The 25,676-nt window shown below is 36.2% G+C and overlaps 1 protein-coding gene and 1 pseudogene across 4 annotated transcripts in view; both read right to left on the reverse strand.

Moving 5' to 3' along the window:
- Col24a1 (collagen type XXIV alpha 1 chain) overlaps positions 1-25,676 on the reverse strand; it is a 313,236-nt gene that overhangs the window by 99,202 nt on the left and 188,358 nt on the right. For all 4 annotated transcript variants that reach the window (XM_021255434.2, XM_004841343.4, XM_021255435.2 and 1 more), the window contains exons 30-38: positions 24,168-24,221; positions 23,884-23,928; positions 23,718-23,762; positions 15,895-15,948; positions 7,894-7,947; positions 4,148-4,201; positions 3,904-3,957; positions 2,277-2,330; positions 2,009-2,116 (exon numbers count right to left, since the gene is read on the reverse strand). In XM_021255434.2, coding sequence (XP_021111093.1) covers positions 2,009-2,116; positions 2,277-2,330; positions 3,904-3,957; positions 4,148-4,201; positions 7,894-7,947; positions 15,895-15,948; positions 23,718-23,762; positions 23,884-23,928; positions 24,168-24,221 — 522 coding nt within the window. The remainder of the gene's footprint in view (positions 1-2,008; positions 2,117-2,276; positions 2,331-3,903; positions 3,958-4,147; positions 4,202-7,893; positions 7,948-15,894; positions 15,949-23,717; positions 23,763-23,883; positions 23,929-24,167; positions 24,222-25,676) is intronic.
- Positions 8,358-15,888, reverse strand: LOC147827629 (sodium-dependent phosphate transport protein 2B pseudogene; annotated as a pseudogene).

Here is a 25,676-nt window from a genome sequence, read left to right on the forward strand (position 1 = left end):
CTTGTGCTTGTGAGGCAGGTGTGGTGCCACTAGTGCCAAATTCCTGGCCCCAGCCCCACCAACTCTTAGGATTCTGCTAGGGAACTAAGAAAGTTGGTCTGAAAAAATCCAGGGTAACATATGAATAATCATTAGTTGCTTTTTAATTATAAAAACAAAAATTTGATAAGAATTATTAGGAAGATAATCACAATTTCTTGACATTTGTTACTTTTCTGTCAGTCAAGCCCTGATGCTAATGGAAAAGAAATTCTTTAAAAAAAAGTGAGAAGTACCAAAGACTCTAGAAAGGCAAAATATAAGACTAAATCTGCATACCTAGATGAGGTTTAGAGATGCAGAAATAAAATGAGTTAGTACCAACTCTGCCATCTGCTGTTATTTTAAAAGTCCCTTAGCTTTCTCTGAGTCTACTTTTTTCTGTTACAGAATGGGGTATAAGAACACTTACGTGTTATTAGGAGGGTTGAATGAGAGTATATAAGTGAGTATATATTGGACCAGAAAGGTTTAAGATAATTTTGAGGAGGATTCCCTGAGGCTTTCTATGTGTTGTGGCAGAACACCTACCATAGCTGAAAGAGCAGGACTGAAGAGAAATAGGCACATTACCATTGTGGTAAAACTAAAGTGCAAGTGACTCAATTTGCCAGCTGTCAGAAACAGGGGATGCATCTGGCTTATCCTCATTCTTCCAATGTCACTTTGAAATATGCTGGTGCAATTATCTGTCATTTTTGGGAGGATGTGTTATTGCATTATTTTAATTGATACTCAAGGAATTACTTTCATGGAAAAGTGTGGATGATGAGATGGCTGGTTTGTGCTTCATTTATGCTACTGTATTCTTCCAGATAGCTTTAATCTTAGTGCTGCAAATCTAACTAAGTTGACTGGGACATGGGCTAGCATAGATAAGACATTAATCATGTGGAGGTTAGGAGCCAAAGGAAGTACAGGAACAATGCATAAAGATTACTAACTTTGTAAATCACTACTTTGTCTCCCTGCCTACTTGCATAATTAGTTCATTCATAATTAGTTCCTCAGTATTTCAGTGAAGCACAGAAGCACTGTGGTTCATAGAAGAAGTGAAGACAGTGCATCTGTTTTGAAGACTTGTGATCTCTCTGAGGAAAGAGACCTATATGCTAAAAAGTTAACTCCGAGTCTGTAAAAGTTTGAAGAGAATTGCCAGAGTCCAGAGGAGATAGAAATGGTTTTCTAGAACGGTCATAAGGGACGACTCCAAAGGAAGGAGTATATCTCCAAAGGCAAGAAAACTTAGAAAAGAACTGATTGAAAATCTAGGCATAGGCAGAGTTGGAAAGTAGGAGAAAACAGGGAAGGGTCTGTCTTCAGCTTGAAGGGCTGAAGGGGGCACAACTCTGATAAAGAAGGTCAGACTGGCCCCTATCTTCCAAGGATCAGATGTCCCTAAAGATTGGAGACAAAAAAGAGGAAACAGTAAAGTAAAACCATAAAATGATCAGAGAGCTGTATATGGAAGAATGTAAGTAATGTATGTTTTAAACAAGAAACAAGCTGTTCTCATCATTTAGTCACATCTTCCATTTGCCTCATGACAGGATTTGTCTACTTTAACATTTAGCACTTTTAAGCAAAACAAAACTTTAATACAGTTTAGGATCAGATTATATTATCCTTGCACAGAATTTTATCCTGGAGCTAGGATATTACTCTACAATAATAAGGTCAGTTCTTTGAATAAAGATCCAAAATATTTAATCAAGGTATGAAACAACATAGAACATTCCCTTATAATTGCTTTGTGACAGAACTTCCATGACTTATGGAAAAGTGTCTTTTTTCTTTGCATTTTAGGATGATAATTACTGCCTGCTCCTTAAAGCCATAATTCAACACCTCTAATTACCCACTGGATACATAATTGCTCAAAGTGTGTGTGTGTGTGAGTGTGTGTGTGTATACACACATACAGGCTCTAAGTTCACTGAGAATTTCAAAATGAACCCAAAATACTCACTGGAAGGCCCATTTGACCTGGTCTACCTAAGGTCCCTGTAGTTCCTGGTAAGCCCATCTCTCCTCTTTCTCCATCTTCTCCAGGATGTCCTCTTTCTCCTGGGATCCCCTGGAAACAAAAGGAGAAAAAATTTAGAAAAGAAATGCTATAACCTAATTATGCAATACAATAAGTAAGTTTTTGTTTGGCACACAAAAATGATTAAGTATAATATTTTAAAGATTTCATGAAACATCTATTTAATACATAATGTTAAAATATAATTTACCTTTAGTCCATCTTTTCCTTGGACACCTTCTTCTCCAGGAGCTCCTGGTTCACCCTATTTTGTAGCAGAAATGAAGATTAAGATTAATTTTTTATTTATGTTATTTATCTTATTTTTTATCCTTGGAATGTATAGAAAGTAGCAGGTTTGTATTCACTTATTTCTAATTCTACTTTGTTTCTAAAAAGGCTTTGACAGTATCATACATGAGTTAATTTGTCTTGATTAGCTCTTCAGATGTTAGCGTTATAAAATTCAAAAAGAGATGTTCCACAATATTAGTAAATTTTATGCAACTAAAAGTTACATATATTTCATTTGGTAGCTGTGGAAATTAATATAACTAGATATGTTTCTGAGTTCAAGAAATAGAAATACTGAATCACATAAAATATAGTACTTTGCTATAATGAATTTACAGAAGTTAATACAACTTGATTCAGTTATGATCATTCTACCAGATTAGAGTTTCTATATTTTCTCCTTTATAAAAGAGCAAAGATTGGGCCGGGGGATTTAGCTCAGTGGTTTCACTGTCTTCTGTGCAAGCGCGAGGACTCGAGTTTGATCCCCGGTACCAAAAAACCCTCCCAAAACCAAAAAACAAACAAACAAAAAACAGAGCAAAGATTTAGGCCATGGTTCATCAAGAAGCTGCCTTCTAGATATGGAGCTTTCTAAAATATAAAACCTGTATGAAGCTGTTAAAGTATCACTGGTTCTCTTGATACCTAAATTATTTTTAAGTAAGTTAATTAGTACTTGCTAATAGTTGTTCCGTCTCTCCCATCTCTGATGCTTCCATTACCCTCACCTCCCACTCACCCACTCCTCAAAATAGAGAAAATGAAAAGAAACAAACCAGATACAGGAATATATCTCCCTGATTTGCCTTTCAGTGAACAAATGCTCTTAAAATTATCTTAGGCACTGCTATCTTGGGAAAAAAACTGCGTATTATACCTCAAAATGAGGTATGTTTATAGTAGTATAACTTCTCAAAACTATAAAATTACAATCTCAGTAACTCTATATTTTTGGCAAGGGTTTTTCAAAATACACCTGATTTTTAGAAAAGGACATGCTGCATTAGAGTTCTGAATGCTACTAAATGAGAATGTAAGCAGGGTTCAGTATGCAGTTTTTGAGATTATGAAAAAAAAAGGCAAACATTTTCTCTAGTGGATCAGAAAAGCTTATGCCAGGCTGGGGATGTAGCTCATTGGCGCCATGACTGCCTTGCAAGCACAAGGTCCTGAGTTAGATCCCTGGTATGGAAAAAAAGAAGAAGAAGAAAGGAAGAAGAAGAAGAAGAAGAAAGAAGAAGAAGAAGAAGAAGAAGAAGAGGAAGAAGAAGAAGAAGAAGAAGAAGAGGAAGAAGAGGAAGAAGAAGGAGGAGGAGGAGGAAGAAGAAGAGGAAGAAGAAGAGGAAGAAGAAGAGGAAGAAGAGGAAGAAGAGGAAGAAGAGGAAGAAGAGGAAGAAGAAAGAAGGAGGAGGAGGAGGAGGAGGAGGAAGAAGAAGAAGAAGAAAGGCTATGCTGTTTCTTTGAATTGTTTAGGCTGGTAAGTTCTGAGTCCCTGAAATGAGTGGGTAAGTGCATTAAAAGGGTTTCCGGTCGGTACTTACTCGTAACCCTGGTTCCCCAGCTCCTCCAGCACTACCCACAGGTCCACCATCTCCCTGAAAAAACAAGGGAGAAGAATAAAGTCTTTTTCACTAAAATGGAGTGTCTAATTATGAGGGGCACATTATAAAGGGTAAAACTTCCAAAACAATTCTCATTTTTATCTGTTGGCCTTCACCTGCTTTCAAGATGTCTGCCAAATGGGGCACTTTAGAGACTTTCTCTCTTACTTTTTAGGAAGGTTACCTTAGCACCCGGTTCACCTTGCAGACCAGATTCCCCCTCAATGCCTGGAGGTCCCTAAAAGAGAATGATTTTATATATTACAAAGGCAGCAACAACCTCCTAAGATGGCTGTACTTTTTAGCTCAAGGGTAAGATATCTGTGTCCAGATGATAGTCTTTGTTGCCCTCTTACAAACTTCATGGCAAAAGACTGGATACCTTCTAGGATCCATTAGCATTTCAAGAGTTAAAACAACTTCATCTGAAATCAGGACTTTGAAGATTAGTTTCTTCCACCCTTCTTCTTAGTTGAAGCATAAAAAACAAGCTACTTTGTACTTCTTCAAATTTTCTATCCATATATGAAGGTGTTTCCTCATTTTTTGCTCTTCCTATCTTTTTTTGTTGTACCCTCTGAAACCCACTTCCTTCAGAAAAATCTATTTATTGGTTTTATAAAAGCACACACAAAAGACATGAATTTATTCACATTATAAAAGATTATTCTATCTATCCATCTATCTATCTATCTGTATCTTTATATAGAGAGCTGTTTTTCCAGTCTTCTTTCATGATGGGTCCAACTTTGCTGGGAATCTTTTGGTTATTTTTACTATTAAATATACAATCTATTGCAACCACTGGTTGTTTCCAGGCTTGGAGCTCCCCCAATTGCTGTTGTATTGTTTTTGTCCCCCAGAGATATTTAACTTGTTTTTGAGCATGCTATACATGCTCATTCTTTTCCACTCCTTCCTTTACTCACTCTCCCAGCCCCTTCATTCCTTTCTCCTTACCCTTCTCTTTTTCTTCCCTCTTTTTCTTTTCTGTTTACTTTTATCTTTCAGAAATTTCTTAATATTTCTGATCCATGAATGACATTCTTCCTTACAGCTACTAGAGATTAAAATATCTTTTCTATCATTTCCTAGTGTTTTAAATAGTTCAATTTTTCATTTTGACTCAGCTTTTGCAATCCATATTCCTGTTTTTAAAAAATAAAAGCTACACATGCAAAATAGGATGAATGGACTTAGTTCCTGTCCAATTCCTCAGAATAAATTACTTTTTAAAATAATTTTTGTTTTTAGTTTTCCTAGCTGTTATTTCTGTAACTTGATACTTCTTGATGGACACCTTGTTACAAGTTTAGTCACTTTATTCTACTTTCCTTTTATCATCATTTTCTTAATTTTAAAATTTTAAAATAATAAAATAATTTTAATTCTTCTGTTACCTTTGTAATTTCTTCACCATTATGAAAAGCTGTAGAGTACAGTACTTAAGAGAAAGAAACGTGAAGCCAGATTGCTTGGGTTTCTCCTCTGCCTCAGAAAATATGGAACTTGATATCTTATGTTAAGGTTAAAACTCATAATGCAAATTCACAGCTCCCTACCTCAGTTTGATTTTTAGTGAGTAGGTCTCATCTTTTACCTCTTCTTTATCCTAGAACAACTATTCTAAACCACCATATTTTCTTCAAGTCACCTCCTCTAACCCTTGTCCTTATTACAACAGAATTGTTATCATCCTTTCTTTAAAAGTTTCAAGCTGTGAAGAGTGATTTCCCTCAGCTTTCTCTAGGTTCAGAAGATGTGATGTAGAATAGGTCATAAGCATTGATTCTGAGTAAGATCAGAACCAAGCTCTGCTGCTTGTTAGCCATTTACCTTGTCTACTGATCACTTCACCTTCCTAACAGTCTTTTTTTGAGCAAAAGAAAACAGGATGTGGCCATCCACCCTGTCACAAAACCTAGAAATCTAGGAATAATTTTTCACTTCTCTTTCTCCTTTACCTTCTAAGTTTTACCAATGTAAAAGTTCTGGAGAGCTTATATAAAAATAATACTACTGCTTTACTTCAGCCCTTCATCATTTCTTGCCTGCTTTAGTGTAACAGCTTCCTAATAAATATACCTGTTTTCATTCTTATCTCCTTAAATGTTTCTTTTACTCTTATCTCCTTAAAGTTTTCTTTCATTATAGCTGCTAAATTATCTTCTTAAAATACAAATCTGGCTTTATCACTGCCCCATGTATACAATGACTTACTATAGAGTGTAAAATAAAAAATTCATGTTTCTTAACAGAGTACACAAGACTTTCTGTGATTTCCCAAAAACTCTATTACTCTGTTTGATTTGACTTTATGCATCAAAGAATCTGTAGTGCTACATATTTGAAGATTCCTGCGCATAATATTCCTTTTTTCAGGAATTCCCTTGTCCTTATCCCCTCTTTTTCATATAACTAAGTCTTTCTCTTTCTATTTTTGGGGGGGGTACCAGGGATCAAATTCAGGACCTTATGCTTGCCAGGCAGGCACGGTGCCACTGAGCTACATCCCCAGCCCCTGGTCCCTTTCTTAAAACTCATTTCATCACTTCCTCACCCCGCCAAACATGCATACATATACCTAAGTCTTATTTTTCCCCTTTCCCAGGTAAGATTAAGTATCCATTTCAGTGTTCCTAAATTGACCTGTCAATATCTGTATCACTGGGTCTAATACATTGTAATATATGACTGTACTCTGAAATAAATTATAAACTCCTAAAAGAATCAGTGATCTTATCTTACTTGTCCTTTTATCTCCTACTCATACACAATGAAAAGGCAGAAGGCTCAGGAAGGCTCAATATCAACCAAAACATGAGAAATAGTTCAACAAACCTGGGACACATCAGGGAGAAGGCAAGTTTTGCTGGGAAATTGTTTGGCAGGTCTGCAGAATTTAGGTCATGTAGAATATTATGTAATGTCTTAAAAAGTTGGCATTATTTATTTCAATGGTTATGAGAACTCTTGAAAAATTTCAGGAGATGAGTATTAGAAGTTAATCTGGCAACAAGTAGTTGATGGAATGATGACAATTGGAGAAGCCATGGCATAACAGTGGAGAATTAAGAGTAATAGCAATAGAGATTAAAAGAGAAGGATAGATTTAAGAGAACATGGTGGAAAGCTTATTCAAAGAGAACTGGCTAATTTGAGAGGATGTGGTAGGAGGGGCATCAACGATAACTCATTTTGGGGTTACTGGATACAAGGAGTACCTTTCAATGATGGGAGTAAAAAGAAGAGGACGAGTAGGAAAGTTAGGAGTTCAGTTACATTGAATCAGAGATGTTTGTGGGATACATTGGTGAATGTCTAAAAAGACAACAGGGAATCAATAATAGGGTTAAAGAGAAATAATATAATGAAAGTCATTATGGTAATCTTTTTTTGCCAAATCAAGGAAAAGGAAGGGCACCTTTATATCAAGACTGAGAAACACTAGTAAGAAGGTAAAGTGTAGAACCATAAGAGTAATTTCACAGAAGATAGAGGAGGACAGGAACAAAATCTATTTAGTACTAAAGTTAACAGAAAGTACTAAAGTAATTCAATTTTATAACTATAACAAGAGTGTTCTATTATTCCAAAGTATATATTAAATAGGGTCACTTTCAAAATTACTCTTTCTATAAAGGAAATATAACATCTTAAAAAAAGGGCCATCAAATCAACTATAAATTAATGAAAAAAGTTTAATTTTTGTTGTCATTTGAGTGAACTAATTGATAGGAAATTGTGTATATTTAAAATTAGGTTCCTACTATAATTGTTTCTGCTGTTAATGGAACTGTTGGTTTCATTTTCTGAGGATGGAAGAAAATACTATAGAATTAGTCCCCAAATATATTTAAGAGATTTATCTTAGAGTCTTACAAAATGTATTGAGTGTTGATAAACAAGAAAGAGCCTCAAAAATATTACCTCAGCACCCATGTCTCCAGGAGGTCCAGCATCACCTTGAAGTCCTCGTGGTCCCTATATTAAAAAATTTAAGATGTGAGGATCAAAGTTTACTTTATGGAATCAATAATTGACATATAATATACATAATAAAGTTGTCAATGTATTACTTTACTCTCTGTAAAATAAAACTATATCTTTGATGATACATCTCTGTTGTTTTATGATTGACATTAAGCTATGCTTGGATTAAGAAAAAGAAAAGGAATGAAAGGAATTCCATTCATTGTTTTATTTCCTAATTCATTTGTTCATTCAACAAATGCTTAGTAAGCAACTAGTAAGTATCAAATAATGTACTAAGCACTTTCATAGGTAATTTTATTTAATGGTAAAATAATTATACATCTGCTTAATATTCCTAGTAAATATGTGACAAATGTAGTGGGTTTTTTTTTGGGGGGGGATTTGATTATCCCTTTTAATTCTCCCTTCCCACAACTGGTAAAAAAAAAAAATACATCAAGGCAGGTACAAGGATCCTAGCTTTAAAGAATCAAGAGTGCAAAGATGGCCACTGCCTTGCCCAGGTTTTACTTACATATGTACAGTGTGTGGGGTGGCATGGCCCGGAAGCGTGCTTAAAAGGCTGTATCACAAAATATACAAAGGTCCTCATTCTGTCTTTACATTTCATAGAACCCTGCCTCATTTCCAAATGAGACACTAAAAAACACAAAACCAGACTATTCATCACATAACTTATGAAAAATGCTGTACAGGTGCATGACTATAAATATAGAGTATAAATGGCTGTGGGGGTTGGTATCTACATGGGGGGTCAGGGAGGGTTCGGTTTGGTGCCCCAACCTGTTAGGATGGAGAGGATGCTGGGGCACAAGGTCTTGGGGCACAGCTGCACAATCCGGTTTCCTAGATAAGGCTGAAGTTCACTTGCCAGGAAGGAGTTGAGGGTGGGAGTCGAGGTATGAACAAAACAAGGCCTCTGGAAGACTCAGGGAAGGCATCTGGGATGTGCAGGGCACACACTTCGGACAGATGCCCCACTAGGAGCCTTCCCTGACCCCTCCACAGGACTCCCCAATTGGAGGGCTGGGCTGGGCATAGAAATGGGTACTATTGCAGCTGTGCGTGGGAGTGGCCGGGTCATACTCTAATTCTCCCTGTGTGGCCCTGTCGGGGGAGGAGCTGGGACACACGTGACTGTTTCCGGATGGGGAACACATTGCTATGAGGCAGTGGAAGGCTGCAGAAGCAGAAGGGTGGAGCCCTGGACCCTGGGGTCCCAGCCTCAGGCTGCCGCTAGAAGGCTGTGATGGTGAAGGTGCTCTTTGTGTCCAGGGCATCGGGGTGGGCCTTGCCCTCACCCCGGACATCCTGGCTCATGGCTATGCTGAAGACCTCCGGCCCTTTGATGGGGACCCCTGGCTCCTCCTTCTCCTCCAGGTCCTCACAGCATTTGCTGCAGAGGCAGCACTTGGTGCAGCCACACATGAGGCAGCACACATGGCAGCACATGCAGCAGCAGCAGCACTGCTGGCAGCAGCTGGTGAGCAGGGAGATGACGCAGTCCCAGGGCTCCAGAGAGTGCAGCCACGAGGGCAGGAAGCTCCAGGAGCGCAGCTTCTGAGGCAGGACTCTCGGGCAGCGGACTGCAGCAGCCACAGGCACAGCACCGGGAGCAGCAGCACGACGATGGGCACACCCACGCCCACCAGCACCGGCCAGCTGGCCAGCGAGAGGCCGAACACCGCCAGCGGGGGCAGGAAGAATAAGATGATGAGGTAGACTATGGCGAACCAGCAGTACTTCGAGATGTTGCCCAGGCCCTTGGCAAGGCGGATGGGCAGGTGGGTGAATGGGATCAGGTTCCATGGCAAGATGCCAGAGATGTTGAAGAAAGGGTGGCACAGGGAGATCTGGAGTGAGCTCATCAAGGTGTTGCCTGGGCTGGCCAAGGCGACCATGATGGCGGCGGTGGTGGTGCTGATGTCGAATCCCAGCAGGAGTAGATAAGCCCTCTGATACCACTCAGTAGGGTCAAGGCAGACGTGAACATGGAGCTGCTCTGCACCATGAAGGTCATGCCGGCCCCCACAAGGATGGCCAGGTAGCCAGTCACCCAGGAAAAGGGGAAGGGGAAGTCAGTGTTGATGGTCTTCTTGGTGATGGCAGCCACCTGGTCCTTGAACACAGAGTCCAGGAGCTTGACGATCATGATCAGGCAGTCGCACAGGACCAGCAGGGAGATGATGAGCAGAATGATGCCCACAACAAGGTCCGGGAGCTGGGCATTCACGAAGATGTGCTTGCACTTAGCAATGTTCTCCTGCTGGGTCACGTTCTTCAACATCCAGGTGAAGGCACTATCCGTCCAACAGAATGAAGAGGAGGTGCAATTATCACATGAGGGGACGGTGACATTCTGCTGTGTCACGTAGGTAACAGACTTGCACCAAATCTTGATCAGGCTCTTGTTTTGGGCTGCTGGGTCACATATTGTGATCTGGTTGATAAGTTTTTTGTCCAGCTGGACAATGAGCTTTGTGAAGGGATCTGTGATGACTTTCAGAAGGGCCGGGGCATCTTCTCTGTTTTGAAAGTTGAAGGTGTTCACCATGAGCCCGGTTAGCCTCTCCAGGTAGTGGGTGATGGCCTCCAAGGGCAGCAGCACCAAGACTGACAGCCAGTTGAAGAAGTCGTGGACAGCGGCCCCTGTGAAAGCTCTTCTGAACTCATTCCAGTGCCCTGCCTGTATGAGCACCACAATAGTGTTGGTGACAGAGGTCCCGATGTTGGCCCCCATGATGATGGGAACGGCAGCCCGCATGGTCAGCAATGAGGAGGCCACCATGCTCACAATGATGGATGAGGAGGTTGCTGGAGCTCTGCACCATGACGGTCACCAGCACGCTGATCATCAGCCCGGGTTGGACAAAATGGAGTTGCTGCTGAAAAACTGTCAGGCCATCTTTCCTCCAACCAACTGGAAGGCACTGCTGAGGACATCCAGGGAACACACGAAAAAGTAGAGGAATCCCAGGAGCAAGATGAGCTTCCCAGTCCCTTTGAAGATGCAGCGAATCTTCCCTTTGTTGTCTCTTTCTGACCACTTGATGCCAGTGTCCTGGAGCTCCAGCAGGTCCCAGGGGTCTTCTGCTGGGGGTGGGGATGGGGGGGGCTCCTCTATCAGTGCCACGGTGGAGTAGGAGGGCAGTAGCTCAATCTTGGCCACTGAAGTTCCACAGGCATTTTGGTCTGTATCTTTGCCTTTGGCATCTGTGCTGGGCTGCTGACTTGTGCCCCCTTCAATGAATTTCTCAGGGTTAGGCTGGGCATTTTCCAACTTAGGCCAAGGAGCCATAGTCTCACATGACCCACGCGGGATGCTGAAGCCTTGCTTTTCATCTCCAAACTTTGCAAACCACAGACTCATTGTTTAATTTCTGGGACAGATGCAGTCAGCAATCAGAAACAACTGGAAAGCACTGGTTATAGTGGCATTTTTAAAGAAATATATATATATGGTCTTTTTTTACTGTGTAGTTTTGCCTTTGCCAGAATGTCATATAATTGGAATCATACAGTATGCATTTAAGGTTCCTCTATGAACTTTTGTGGCTTGACAGCCCATTTATTTTTATTGTTGAATAACATTCCACAGTGGGTGTACCACAGTTTTTTTTTTCACTCTGTTAGTGAAACACATTGTCTTATCATTTCAGGCTGCTATAACAAAATACTATAAACTGATGGCTTATAAACAATAGAAGTATGTTTCTCATGGTTCTAGGCACTGGAAAGTCCAAGATCAATGTGCTAGCACATTCAGTGTCTGGTGTGACCCTACTTTCTAGGTTATAGACGGCATCTTCCAGCTGTGTCCTCACATGATAGAAGAAGAGATCTAATTCTCTGGAGTTTTTTTTTTTTTAATGAGTACTATTCCCAGTCATGAAAGATGAAAGACGTAATGACCTCATGACCTATCTAATCACTTTCCAAAGCTTCCATTCCTAATACCACCACCAGAACAGTCAGAATTTCAGTATGACTTTTAGACACATTCAGAGCCTTGCAGACTTATTGGTTGCTTCTAATTTGGGCAACTATGGATAAATCTTTATGCTCTAAGCATTTATGTGAAGTTATTTTGTGGACATGTTTCCACTCATTTGAGTAACAACCAAGGAGTCTCATTATTAGATCATATGACTACTTTGTAAAAAACTGCAAAGCTGCAAAGTAGGTGCCTCATTTTGTATTCCTACTAGCAATCTATGAGTGTTCTGTTGTTCACATCTTTATCAGCATTTGATATTGTCAGGGTTCTGGACTTTGACTGTTCTAACAGGTGGTATCCTGACAAGAGGCATGTCAGTTTTTTTAAACTCATGATTCCCTAATAACATGACTTTGAGCACATTTTCATATGCTTTTATATCATTTCCATTGTTTGTTGTGCTGACAGTTCAGATCCTTTGCCTACTTTTAAATTGTTTTTTGTAAAAATTGTTGACTTTTGATAGATCTTTCTATATTTTGGACACAAGTCTTTTATCACATGTGTTTTGTAAATATTTTCCCCTAGTCTATTGCTTGTCTTTTCAATTTGTTAACTATCTCTTGCAGAGTAGAGATTTTTAATGTTAATGAAATCCAGCTTAGACATTTTTTCATGCGTTATACTTTTGGTGATGTATCCAAATACTCAATCCTAAGGTCACACAGATTTTTTTTCCTATGTTTACTTTTGGGAAGTTGATACTTTTGCATTTCCCCATGGTTCATTTAGAAGTGTGTGTGTGTGTGTGTGTGTGTGTGTGTGTGTGTGTGTGTGTGTGTGTATAAGATGTGTCTAGACTCATGTTTTTGTATGTGAATATCCATTTGTTCCAGCATCACTTGTTGAGCAGATCATCCACTGAATTGCTTTTGTTCCTTTGCAAAGGTCACTTGACTTTATTTGTGAGTATATGTTGTACATATTTCATTGATATAGAATATACCTATGTTACATTTCTGGGTTTCCTATTCTGTTACAATGATCCATTTATCTAATTCTTTGCAAATCCAACATTGTCTTGATTACTGTAACTTTATAGTAAATCTTGAAGTTGGGTAGTGTCTGTCCTTCAACCTTATTCTTCAATATTGTGTTAGCTATTTTGGGTCTTGAACAGAATACTCTGTGAATATAATGGAATTAAATTGATATTCAAATTAGAAAGAATGTGTGTGTGTATGTGTACGCCATAAAATATTGAGCTTTACTATCCTAGATCTGTTAAATAAAAAGTACAAAAGGTCATTATTTTGAACTAAGATCCTACACTAGGTTCCAACAGGCCAGATTAAAAATCAAAATGGTGTCACGCATGCTAAAGTTCCAAAACAAGAAACCAAAACTAAGGTGTAATTGGACCTTCTGAGAAATCAAGAGTGAGTAACATGCAAATTACTTGGCTCCATCTACCTTGTAGTTTGAATGATACTCACACAACAATAATTGGATCATTGCAACACCCCTCCAGTGACCTTCATTTCATTCGTCTTAAGGTAAAAATACAAATCCTTAGGAACAGGACTCATAAGTTGTGTGTATTTTGTCATCTCCCTTTCCACGCTCATTTTGTACTTGCTTTCTACCTGACTTTCTGGATGCTGGCCATCTTTTAGTTCTTCTAATAAGTATATAGCACTTCCTTTCAGCTCAGGATTCTCTCTGGAGTGCTCTTTCTACATCTTTGCTCAAGTAACTACTGCTTATCCTTCAGATCATATTTCAAATGCTTCTCCTTTTGGAAACTTTCTTTAACCCCTAGATTATAACAATTTCTTTGTCACAAACCTTCTTAGATCTGAATTACTACACAATCAGCTCTCCAAATCTGTTCTGCTTCCATGGATTTGTTTGATAGCAGATAGAAAATATTTAAAAAATTGAGTCCAAAAAAATGTGCCCATACTGAATATGTATAGTCTTTTCCCCTTGACATTATTCTCTAAATAATACAATATGAAAACTATTTGCATAGCATTCACATAGTATTAGGTATTGTAAGTAATCTAGAGACGATTTAAAGCAAAGAAGAGAATGTGGTTAGGTTATATGAAAACACTATACCATTTTACATGAGGGACTTGAGGATTCACAGATTTCAGTGTGTGTGAGGGGTGGTTCTGGAACCAGTTCTCCATGGCTACTAAAATATGACTGTGCTTTCTGTTGTCTCAGTTTGTAATTATCCATTTATGTTGGGATCATTTTCTTAACTTCTATCCCTGAATTGAAAAACTCCATGCTTACCACTATATACCACATATAGATTCCTAACAAATATTTGTTGAATGAATGAATGAATAAATAAGTGACCATTTCAAACCATTCAAACTGAAATACTTATATTGTAATGAGGAAACCAGTTTTAAATCTTGACCATAGAAAAGCTATAGTCTTCTCTTATTTTATTATTGTCAAAATATGTGTTTCAATATTTCTTTTGTGCTTTTCATTTTACCAAGTTGGTTTCTTTTCTATAATTACCCCAGACAGCTTAAATATCTGACACAGAGCCCATTATATTCATTATAAATTGATTTATATTTTACTTACCCATCCCACTGGCCCTCTATGACCTGCATGTTAAGTTTTAGGTGCAATCAGGTCACTTCATTAACAAGTCTTTTCTTGTGAAAATTGTAAGGCATTGTCTCTGCTATTGTCATAACTCTACTGACATACTTAACTGTACTTAAATATCTTCTTTAATAAGACTGATTAGTTTTCATTCCATTTCACCTCATGTAATAATGTTACCTACACTACAGTGATTATAGCTTTGGGTACATGTTTTTTTGTCAATTCAATTTAGCAAACACACATTGAGTAAATTTAATATGCCAAATATTACACCAGAAAAGGAGATTACAAGGACAAAAGAATCTTTCACTTCGAGAAGCTTATGGATTTTTGGGGAGGAAACAGATATTAAAGTAAACCATGGTAAAAAGATTTCCATTATTTTTATGGTCAAATATTACAATTGGGATAACAAGTTAAGATAAATAAAATAGGGAGGAAACTAAGAAGGATTTAGTTGTCTAAAATCAATGCTTTTTATTTGGAAATATATATATTCAGCTCATAACTTACTGTTTAGAGAGGTTATGCCATAGATTAAGTACATAAAGGAAGAAATGAACACAGTTTGGTAAGAATATTATTTGACTGCTAGAATTTTCCATTTGCGACTATCTAAATGAATTATGCAAATTCCACTTGTAAACCTTTACATCAACTCATGATAAAATCAACTAAGTAGTTTGAAAGACCATATTGTATTGTAAATCTTAGAAGCACATTACAGCATCTTACATTTGACATGATTAACCAGAAGAATGACTTCATTGGTAATAAAGAATAAATTGTAAGAACGTAGGTTGTGACTAGGCCTTTCCTTTTCACAACTCATTTTCCATGGAAATTCCATTATTGAGTCATATTTATAAAAATTGCAATGTAAGTTTTTGTATTGTTGGTACAACAGCATTTCTGTCATGTTTGTACATTTTGGCCCATCAGATGTAGAGTATGGCTTTTCTATATGGTTTTTTATTATAGAGTTGGCCTCATAAATGTGATTGTGTGTGTGGAAATGGAATACTTATAAGAACAGCAAGGCATTCAGAAAGTTTCTGAGGTTCAGTAAAATAGTTTCCTTTGTAGAAAATAGAAATTTTCTCAGTTTTAACAGTTCAAGAGAAAAAGTACCAAATATGACTACAGGAAACCAGAACAGCATTAAAACTATATTCATTTTATATAGTATATGGTGATACTATGCAAACTATTCATTCTACATAAATGGTCTATGGTGCCTATAATAAAGGTTGCTTTCTAAAGTATACCAGTCATAGCACAGTAGGGCAACAATAATGAAAAGGTAGGTGTACATAATGAGAAAAGCACAGTTAGAAAAGTATAAAAAATAAACTTACTGGTTCTCCTGCAAGTCCCCTGTCTCCTGTACTGCCAGGGGGTCCCTGTATACCCTGGAAAAATAAGCACAAAACTTGTAGAAAAAGAAATGTTTCATTTTCCTTACCTTAACTTTCACTATGAATTCTTTTCTATGTCCTCCTTCTTTTTTTTTTCTTTTGTAGCAAAATACACATAACGTAACGTTGACTATTTTAACCATTTTTCAGTATAAAGGTTTGTGGCATTAAGCACATTCACATTGTTGAGCAACCACTACTGCCATCCATTTCCGGGACTTTTCCATCTTCTTCAAGTGAAACTGCACCCATTAAACACTAACTCTGCATCACCACTTCCCCCATTCCCTGTTAATTACTATTTGACTTTTTAAAGTAGAATGGATTTGATTACTATAGGTCAATCAGGGTAAACATTTTAGAGACCAAGTGTCCAAACTGCAACCCCAAACCCACTTATTTATTGCAAAGTGACAACACTGTGCTGTAATCTGCTGCTCTGCTGCTAGGGAGATGCTGGGGTGACTTGGCTCCTGTGCCAACAGAGAGGGCTCTGTGTGCTTGCTGCAGCACATGTGCCATGCATGGGTTTGCCACCACTACTCTAAGGTAAATGACATCACATAGTGTCTGTCCTTTTGCATCTGGTTTATCTAACTTAGCACACTGTATTTAAGGTACATCCTTATAGTATGTGTAAAAACTTCCTTTCTTTTTAAAGCTGAATAATATTTCATTTTATATGCTGCATTTTGTTTATTCATCAGTCAATAGACAGTTTACTTTCAACTTTTGGCTGTTGTGAATAATACTGCTTGAAACATAGATGGACAAGTATCTGTTTGATCTTCTTCTCCTTTCAATTCTTTTGAATATTATTTTAGAAGTAGAATTTATGGGTAATATGGTAATTCTATGTTTAATTATTTTTAGAAAATGCCAAATTGTTTTCTATAGTGGTTCTGCTATTTTACATTCTCACCAGCAACACATAAGACTTCCAATTTTTCTACATCCTTGCCAACACAGAGTTTCTGAGCTTTTTTCCTTTTTTGATAATAGTATCCTAATGTGTGAAAAATAGTTTCTCATTGTGGTTTTGATTTACATTTATTTACTAATGATTTGTGATGTGGAGCATCTTTTCATGTGCTTATTGGCCACTTATATATCTTCTTTGGTGAAATAGCCATTTAAGTTCTTTGCTTATGTTTTCATTGTGTTGCTGATGGTTTGGATCTTAAATGTCCCCCAAAGGCCACATGTTTAATGGTTACTGGCCTGTGGCACTACTGGGAGGTGGTGGAATCTCTAGAAGGGGGTGCCTAGAGGAAGAAAGCTAGATAACTAGGGACGTGGCTTCCAGGGGCTACTAGAACCCATGTGCTATTTCTCTTTCTCTTTTTGGATTTCTTTCTCTTTGGTTCTTGAATGTCTTGAGGTAAGCAGCTTTACTCCACCATGCACTTCTCATCATGATGTTCTGCCACACCATAGCCCCCCCCCCCCAAATGGAGCCAACTGACCATGGACTGAAATCTCTGAAACCATGAACCAAAATAAATCTTTCTTCCCTATGAATTGATTTCCTCAGATATTCTGTCACAGTACAGAAAGCTGATTAGCATAGGTTTTGTGTGTGTGTGTGTGTGTGTGTGTGTTGGTTACTGAATTATAGTTCTTTACCTCTATTTTTAGAATTATGCCTCACTCTACACTGTGATAAATAATTGTCCAGAATTACTTTAAATTTGGATTTCCTTATACTTCTAATATTGATATAAAATTGTTTTACCAAAAATAACATTTTTGTGATATGTTAATAAGTACTAAAATCTAGCAATCAGGAGCCTCAGAACCTCTAGATGGCTGGAAATAACCACAGTGGACCTTTAAGTTCCTTCTTTTTTCCCATGCTGGGTGTCAAACCCAGGTCCTTGCACACTGTAGGCAAGTTCTTACCACTGAGCTACATTTCTAGCTCTTTTTTTCTTAACATCATGCCTACTAAAGTGAGTCTTGGATATGAAGTCTATTATAAAAAGATAGATAAAACTTTAAACCTAATTCTAGATCCTCCCTTGGTCCTTTCACTCAAAGATTTACTCAGCATGTACTGAGTGCCAGACATTGATAACTATTGCGAATATTTAAAATACTGCCCCTATTTGCAAGATGCCTCTTCTTTATTACTGACTTTCGAAAGGCTGATAACATGTCTAACCATAATTACCATTATAGCTGAAAGTTAAATAAAAAAATTACATTAAGCTGGAAGTAAAGAGATTCAAAATTCCAAATGTTGATGAAGATGCAAAGAAAGGAAAAGTCATATACTGTTGGTGGGTATGTAAATTAGTACAGCCATTATTGAATACAGTATAGTGGTTAACAACAATAACAACAACAACAACAACAACAGGATAGAACTACCATATGATCTAGCAATCCCACTACTAGGTATATATCCAAAAGGAAATGAAATCAGTGTGTCAAAAACATATGCACTCCCATGTTAACTGCAGCATTATTCACAGTAATCAAATTATGGAATCCACCTGGGTATTTGTCTTCAGATGAATGGACAAAAACTGTGACATATATACACAATGCAATAGTATTCTACTACGGTAAGAATTACATCCTGTCATCTATGACAACATGCAAGTAACTGGGCCTTATGTTAAGGAAAACAAATCACCCACAGAAAGGCTAATGCCACATGTATTCATTTATATGTGGAAGCTAAAAATGTTAATCTCAGAGAAATAAAGAGTAGAGAATAGTTACCAAAGGCTTGAAAGTGGAGAAAGGGGAGATGAAGACAAGATGGTAATATAAGATGCACTGAATACAGGGAAAAACTTCTAGTGTTCTATGGAAGAGTAGGGTAACAATGTTTGACTGTATATTTCAAAATATTTAGTAGAGATGATTTTGAATATTCTCAACACAAAGAAATGATAAATGTTTGCAGTAATGCATATACCAATTATTATGATTTGACTATTACATGTTGTATATATGTATTGAAAAATCATACTACACCCTTGTTATGGCTTAGATCTGGAGTGTTCCCACCCCCAAACCTTATGTGTTCAGAGGTGAGGTTTTGAAAAGTAATTGGATAAAGAAGGCTATAGCTGACTTGACTTGCTGTTAGGAGGTAGGGCCTGGTTGGAGGTGGGTCACCGAGGGGTGACCTGAAAGCATATATCTTTTTCCTGTGCTCTTCTTTTCTCTCTCTGCTTACTGGCCACCATGACATGAGCAGTTTTCTTCTGCCAGGCTTTTCTATCATGCTATTTCTGTGTTTGAGTCTGCCAGTCTTCTGAGACTGTGAGCCAAAATAAACCCCTCCTCCTTTAAATTGTCAGTTCCAGGTATTTTAGCTCAACAATGAAGAAAGTGATTAAGATAGCCCCATATATATGTACAATTATATGTCAAATAAAACTTTTAAAATATTTGTAAAAGAATTCAAAATTCTTAGCACTATGTAATCCTCCATCATCAAGGCTCTATTAAGTTTCTGTGTTTAGAGAAATGGAAGTATGTAAAGTTATGGGTTCCCATCTGACTAATGCCATGTTTCAGTCATGAAAATCCTACATTCTTCATTCACTTTGGCTCCTACATTAAGAGAAAAGATCAATGTAAGGAATCTCTCCAAGCCTGATAAACTAACTGAAATATACATTAAATATTCAAAACTTTACATAATACCCACCCAGTTTTCTTTGTAAAGTGTATTTGGATATAATATCAAGCTTAATATTTAAATTTAAGGCATGGTACATAAAAGCCATTTCACAAAGCAATGAAATAATTTAACATGTTCTCTAAATTTAAGACTTTTCAGATGTCACTGATAATATACCAGTAATAGTAAAACTCTCTGCTCCATGAATTCAACTCAGTGATTGTGAGAATGATAACCAAATAAATAATAAAAGCTTTGGTGGTTGTTTATTGAGAGTTTGTGCCAGTCATATTATAATAAATATTATTTCTTAGAACCATGAAAGATATTCCATTTTAAAGATAGAAACTGATACTTAGAGAGGTTCAACAATATGTACAAAGTCAAAGGAACTAGCAAGTGGCAGAACTATTTAATTTCTTAACATGTCCAACTCCAATACAATATAATGATATATTACATGCAGTGGAATAATAATATAGATGTGAACACCTCATCTGAAATATTGAAGGCCAAATGAAAATGTTTTTCAAAGAATACTGAATAAAAACAAACAATAATCCAGGAAAAAAATCTTTTAGGAACAAATATGAAATAAATACATTTGATCAGTAAAAATTAAAAGAAATCATAAAATTAAGATAATTTATCACTAACAAACTTCATTAAAAGAAATCTAAAGGAAGTTTTACAGGGAAATGACACTATTTTGAAATACAAATTTTCAGAAAGGAACAAAGATCATCAAAAATGTTAAGTAGATGAGTAAAAAAAAAAAAAGCTCTCTTTCCTCATAAAAAGCTCTCTTTCCTCATAATTATCTCTAGCATACATATTTCATTTGTGTTAGGATAAATTTTATGTAGATTAAAACAAAATTATAAGTTTACAATGTAGGATTCATAATATATGTAGATATAATTCATGAAACAATTATAGTATAAAAGACAATGTTGGTAAATTATCCTTATAGTTGCAAATTCCTTATACTTATGTTAAATATTTAGCATAATATATTTATTTTGTGACACTCTCTAGAAAAATTTTACTAATCTCTGACTTACTATTTAAAATAGTAAGTATTGATAAGACTCCTACAGATAAGTAAAAACAGAATTCTCAAAAGTATTCAATGCTAACAGGAAGACATCAACAATAATTACAACAAAAAAGATACAAGGAACACAAATCTTAAAATGGGAGACCTAAATCAACAATATCAATATGAAATGGACCAAACACTATAATTAAAAGAACAGTGTCAGAATTAAAAAGCAAGATTAAACTATAATATATTCAATTTAAATATCAAGACACATATGGGAAAGTATGCCATCTGAACAGCAAGCATAAGAAAGATGGAGAAACTATATTAATATCAGATAAAGTGGAATTCAAAACAATATCACCAAGAGGAAAAAATTACAAAAGATAAATCAGAATAGTTTTTTAATAATAAAAGGGTCAGTTGATTAGAAAGACAAAACTCTAAATATGAATGTACTTGTAATAGAATTTCAAAATATATAAAGTAAAATTTGACAGAATTAAAGAAATAGAGACATTCAAAATCATACATTTTTTACTCATTTATCAATTAATAGACCATTTACATAAGAAATTGCAATGTACAAAGTGTTATCATTTTTATGTGATTTTGAAAACCAAAAATAATCCAGGTTTATCATCCTAGTAATACAATGGAGCCTGGCTTTTGTTCCTTTGACTCAGATCTGTGTGTAGATAGGAAGTGAATATAAGAAATGGTGTTGGTGGTCCAAGAAAAATATACTGCTTATGTGGTCAAGTGTTCTATATATATTTTCAATTTTCATTTAACATTTGGCTTTAGAATTATAACCATTAGAGTCTGGGAGGGTAGCCTGTGGTGGGCCATATAGTCATTATGGACAAGTTTGGGGTTTAATCCCCAGCGTAAAAGGAAAAAAGAATTGTGACAATTGAAAGTTGGAAGAGGTCTTAGAGATCTTATCAATTTCTTCATTTTACAAGTGAGGAAAATATGATCCAGAGAGCTAAGCAATTAAACCAAGATTATACAATTTTAGGAGCATGTAAGAACAAAAGTCAATCTGACCTCGAATATATCTTTCCATTAAAGAGTGTTGCCTGCTAGTCGCAGTGCTTAAAGGACTGGAGTCGCTAAGAATGCTCTGAAGGATAAAATGAATCTTTAGGGCTTATCTGATTTTATTTACTGACTGTTCATTGCTTCTCCAAGATTTCAATTCATCAAGGAGAAGGAGACAATGTGGGTGAGCAGGGCTTGGTGACACACACCAATAATTCCACCACACAAGTAATCCCAGCACTCTGGGAGGCTGAGGCAAGAGAACAGGAAGTTTGAGACCATCTTGGATAATTAAATGACCTAGTGAGAATCTGTCTCAAAAATAAAATAGGGCTGGGGGTGTAGCTGATTGTGAAGGCCCTGAGCTCAATTCCCAGTATCAAAGAAAGAAAGAAAGAAAGAAAAGTCAATGTAGGTATAGAGCACAATAAACCATAACCACAATAGCTACTATAAACTCATTAGTTATGGCAAACCATGTTATCTATAAAGGTAATTTTTCTCTTCCACTGGTCTAGGTAACTTGCTTGCTGTAAGCTAAGGTTAGAAAATGATTCTTGTATTTTTTATTTGATTAAGGGAGTCACATGTCAAATATCACATTTATCCAATCTGAAAATGAAAGTGAAATTGTAAGAAAGGTCAACAGTGGACAAAATTGTAAAATAATTTTTATTTCTGTAGGTCTCATTTCTTTAAAATCAGAGGGACAAACCTTACCTTCAAATTCCTCTACTCATTGCAACATACTTGCCTTGCATACAAGTAGTCACAATCCACAGAAATACCTTTTACATTGATAATAAAAACACAGATGATGAATTTTAACATTCAAGGGCTGTTTTGGGGAGAAGGAATTTAATTAATAATACAATGCCAAACACAAGTTCTTTCCCTAGAATCTCATTTCTCTTTTAGGTCTCCAATACTTTTGGCTTGACCAGTCAAATATCATGCTATTGTGACAAACCACAGGCAGGGGGCGCAGATTTCAAAGAGGAACAAGCAAACGCAGTGATATTGGTGACAATTATTTCAGCATAAAAACATTTTTATGTTATCCTTTTCTGACTCATCAGTTGCAATCTATTTTTATATAATTTTATAAATTTATACATATACATATCTATGATAAATCAAAGGTCATTAAATTATAATTCTGAATGAAATAAATTAAAATGGTATGCATTCATGCTTATATACTGATATATATAATATCTTATGTATATATGTTTATGTATGTCTGTGTGACTCTTGCATTTTTGTTTTTTTAAAACATTTTTTCTCTCTTACTTGGTGGTGATAATCACAGAAGTTGTTGCCTCTTATGTTAGAAAAAGTATAATTTTAGTAAGATGTGTAATGGTAGAAAAATATCTACCATTACAAACATTAAAAATATTTAGAGTAGAACCCTGAGAAATCACACACAGAACCACATTCCAAAGGTCTAAAATATCCTCCAATCGAGTAAAAAGATAACTAAGTATAAGGTCTCAAATGACTTTCTTGTATTAGCTTTATTATGTCCCATTCTATTTATGTATCACACTATTTTATTTCAAAATGAGTTTTACAAAAGAAACCTAATTTTTTAAGTATAGTGAAGTAACAGTTATTACCACCAGTTTAAAAGTATGTGCAACCGGGACTGGGGATTTAGCTCTGTGGTTCCGCCACCTGCCTCACAAGTGCAAGGTCCCGAGTTCAATCCCCGGTACCAAAAAAAAAAAAAAAAAAAAGTGCAATCAAGCCCAAGAATGGATAAGCAACTTGTTCAAATAAAACATGATTTAATGATTAAAGGAATAAGAGAGCTTGTAGTCTTTCAGTGTAATGTATTGGATATGAAATAATGGTTGTGTCAGAGGAGAAAACAATCACTTTATAATATATATGGATATAATCATTGCATACTGTAAATATATACAACTTTTATTGTCAAAAAGCAATCAAAGCATTGTTTAAACACCCTTCTTACACACCAATAACAATTATTCATACAATGATTATTTTCTAATTACTTACTGGTTTTCCTTGAACTCCTCTCTCTCCAGGGTTTCCATTCTTACCCTACACAAGATAAAGATGTGTAGGTCAAGTAGCCCCCTCTCAAAATATCAGAAGAAAGCATCAAGGAAAACAGGGAAGATTTCAAATGTTCATACTTAATGTGAAATTTTTTATTTCTTACCATAATACCGTAAGAGCCTCTTTTTCCTTTATTTCCTTTTTCACCCTAACAAAGAAGGTGAATTAGTAAGAATTGAAATTATAGCTTTACATATATTAGTATCAACTCACAAACAGAAAATTTGTTATGTGTGGTAGTGTGGTAAAAACTTTATGTTGCATGCTTAAAGTTAGAGAAAATTTAGAACTATACTTTTCTAAGGTGATACATGATTTTTTTGATGAGTAGAATATATAAGCTCCATAAAATTTTACTGCATATGAAATAAGAAAATCAATGATTACCTTGGCACCTTGTATACCTTGTTCCCCTGGGAGACCATCTGGTCCTCTTGGTCCCTAGAGATAGAAAAAATATCCTCCTGTTAATTTGAAATGTTCTCCCCCTTTGTAAAACTATTATGTGTTCTTACAAATAGAAATACTGCACTCTTCTGTAGGTGACAAACTCCTGCTTATTTTTATGCCCTGACCACAGAAAAGAATATAGCTGAGTATATCATTGAACTTCTTTGTCTGAGAGAATCAAACCAATGCTTTTTAAAAGGTTTTAGAGCAAATATTAAATCAAATGACTACAAAATATCTTTTTATAGTTGTTGAGGTGCCTATAAATATGTTTCTTATTTGTGTATTTTGTCTACTTTATCATTTACTCAACAGTCAGCTAGATTTATTCTTAAAATAACTATAAATTTACTTAAAAGTGGCTGGTTTGTTTGTCTAAATAGAAGTTTCATATTTTTAGAATGGTACCATTTTTCTCACATTACTAGGTATTGTACCTGATATGCACCTCCTGGACAACAGTTGATAGAAAATGGCAGAGACACAGAAAGGGAAAAGAAAAACTGTTGGAAATATTCATGTCAATTTAAAACTTCTCAATGTTCATTGAATAATTAGTTGCAAACAAGAACTAGTTGTAAAAGCCATTCTCTAGTACAATGACAGAATAGCCTCCCTGTCTAAATTGTATTTTTCTTCAGAAGATGTTAAATTCTTTTGGAAGGGGCTTAATTCAATTCTATAGCCTCTAAATGAACATCTGTTGTGTAAAAGAATCATAGTAAGTGGTATGAGTATACATAATTATGAGAAAGTTTCTTCATTATAAAGCTTATAGAATGAAAAAGAAATTACATAAGTGACTCTAACACAGCCAGAGGTAGGCATGTCAAGGGCCAAAAGGAGGATTCAAAGATGGAGATAACCTCGACATGTTTGTAATGGGGATGAAGATATCTTTCTGGCAATTGGAGGTTAAGCTCTCATGAACTTATTCAAACTAGAATGAACTCAAGATAGAGCAACAGTATAAGAAAAGAATACAGAGGCATGCAAGAAATACTCAAAGAATGAAAAAATAGTTTTGCCAGAGTACTGATTACATGTATAGAAATATTAAGAGATAAGTATGGAAAAGAACACTGGGATTTAAAAGATGAAGGACTGGGGTTTCCATTTAAGACACTTGGCAGTGAGAAACCCTAGATTTCTGTCAGAGAAGTGATACAAATCTCCCAGTACAACCTACTGATTTGCAAGAGCCCCCAGTGCTTCAGTGCCTTCTCTTACACTTCATCTGACATAAACTTTGGTTACCTTTATATTATTAAAAACTGCTTACTATAATAGAACTGTTTTCTCCCATATTCTAAGGATAATTGCATTCCTTGATCTTGGGGTACATTCATGGATTTGGAAAGATCACTCACATTCCTTGAAGATCTATAGCTCCACTGTTCTGTTAAAATGCAACCCATAGCTGCAGACCTACAATTTTTCAGTTTG

The sequence above is a fragment of the Heterocephalus glaber genome, unplaced genomic scaffold (genome assembly GCF_053883595.1).
Source record: "Heterocephalus glaber isolate CG9 unplaced genomic scaffold, H.glaber_assembly_v1.0 deba00001442, whole genome shotgun sequence".
Classification (NCBI taxonomy): domain Eukaryota; kingdom Metazoa; phylum Chordata; class Mammalia; order Rodentia; family Bathyergidae; genus Heterocephalus; species Heterocephalus glaber.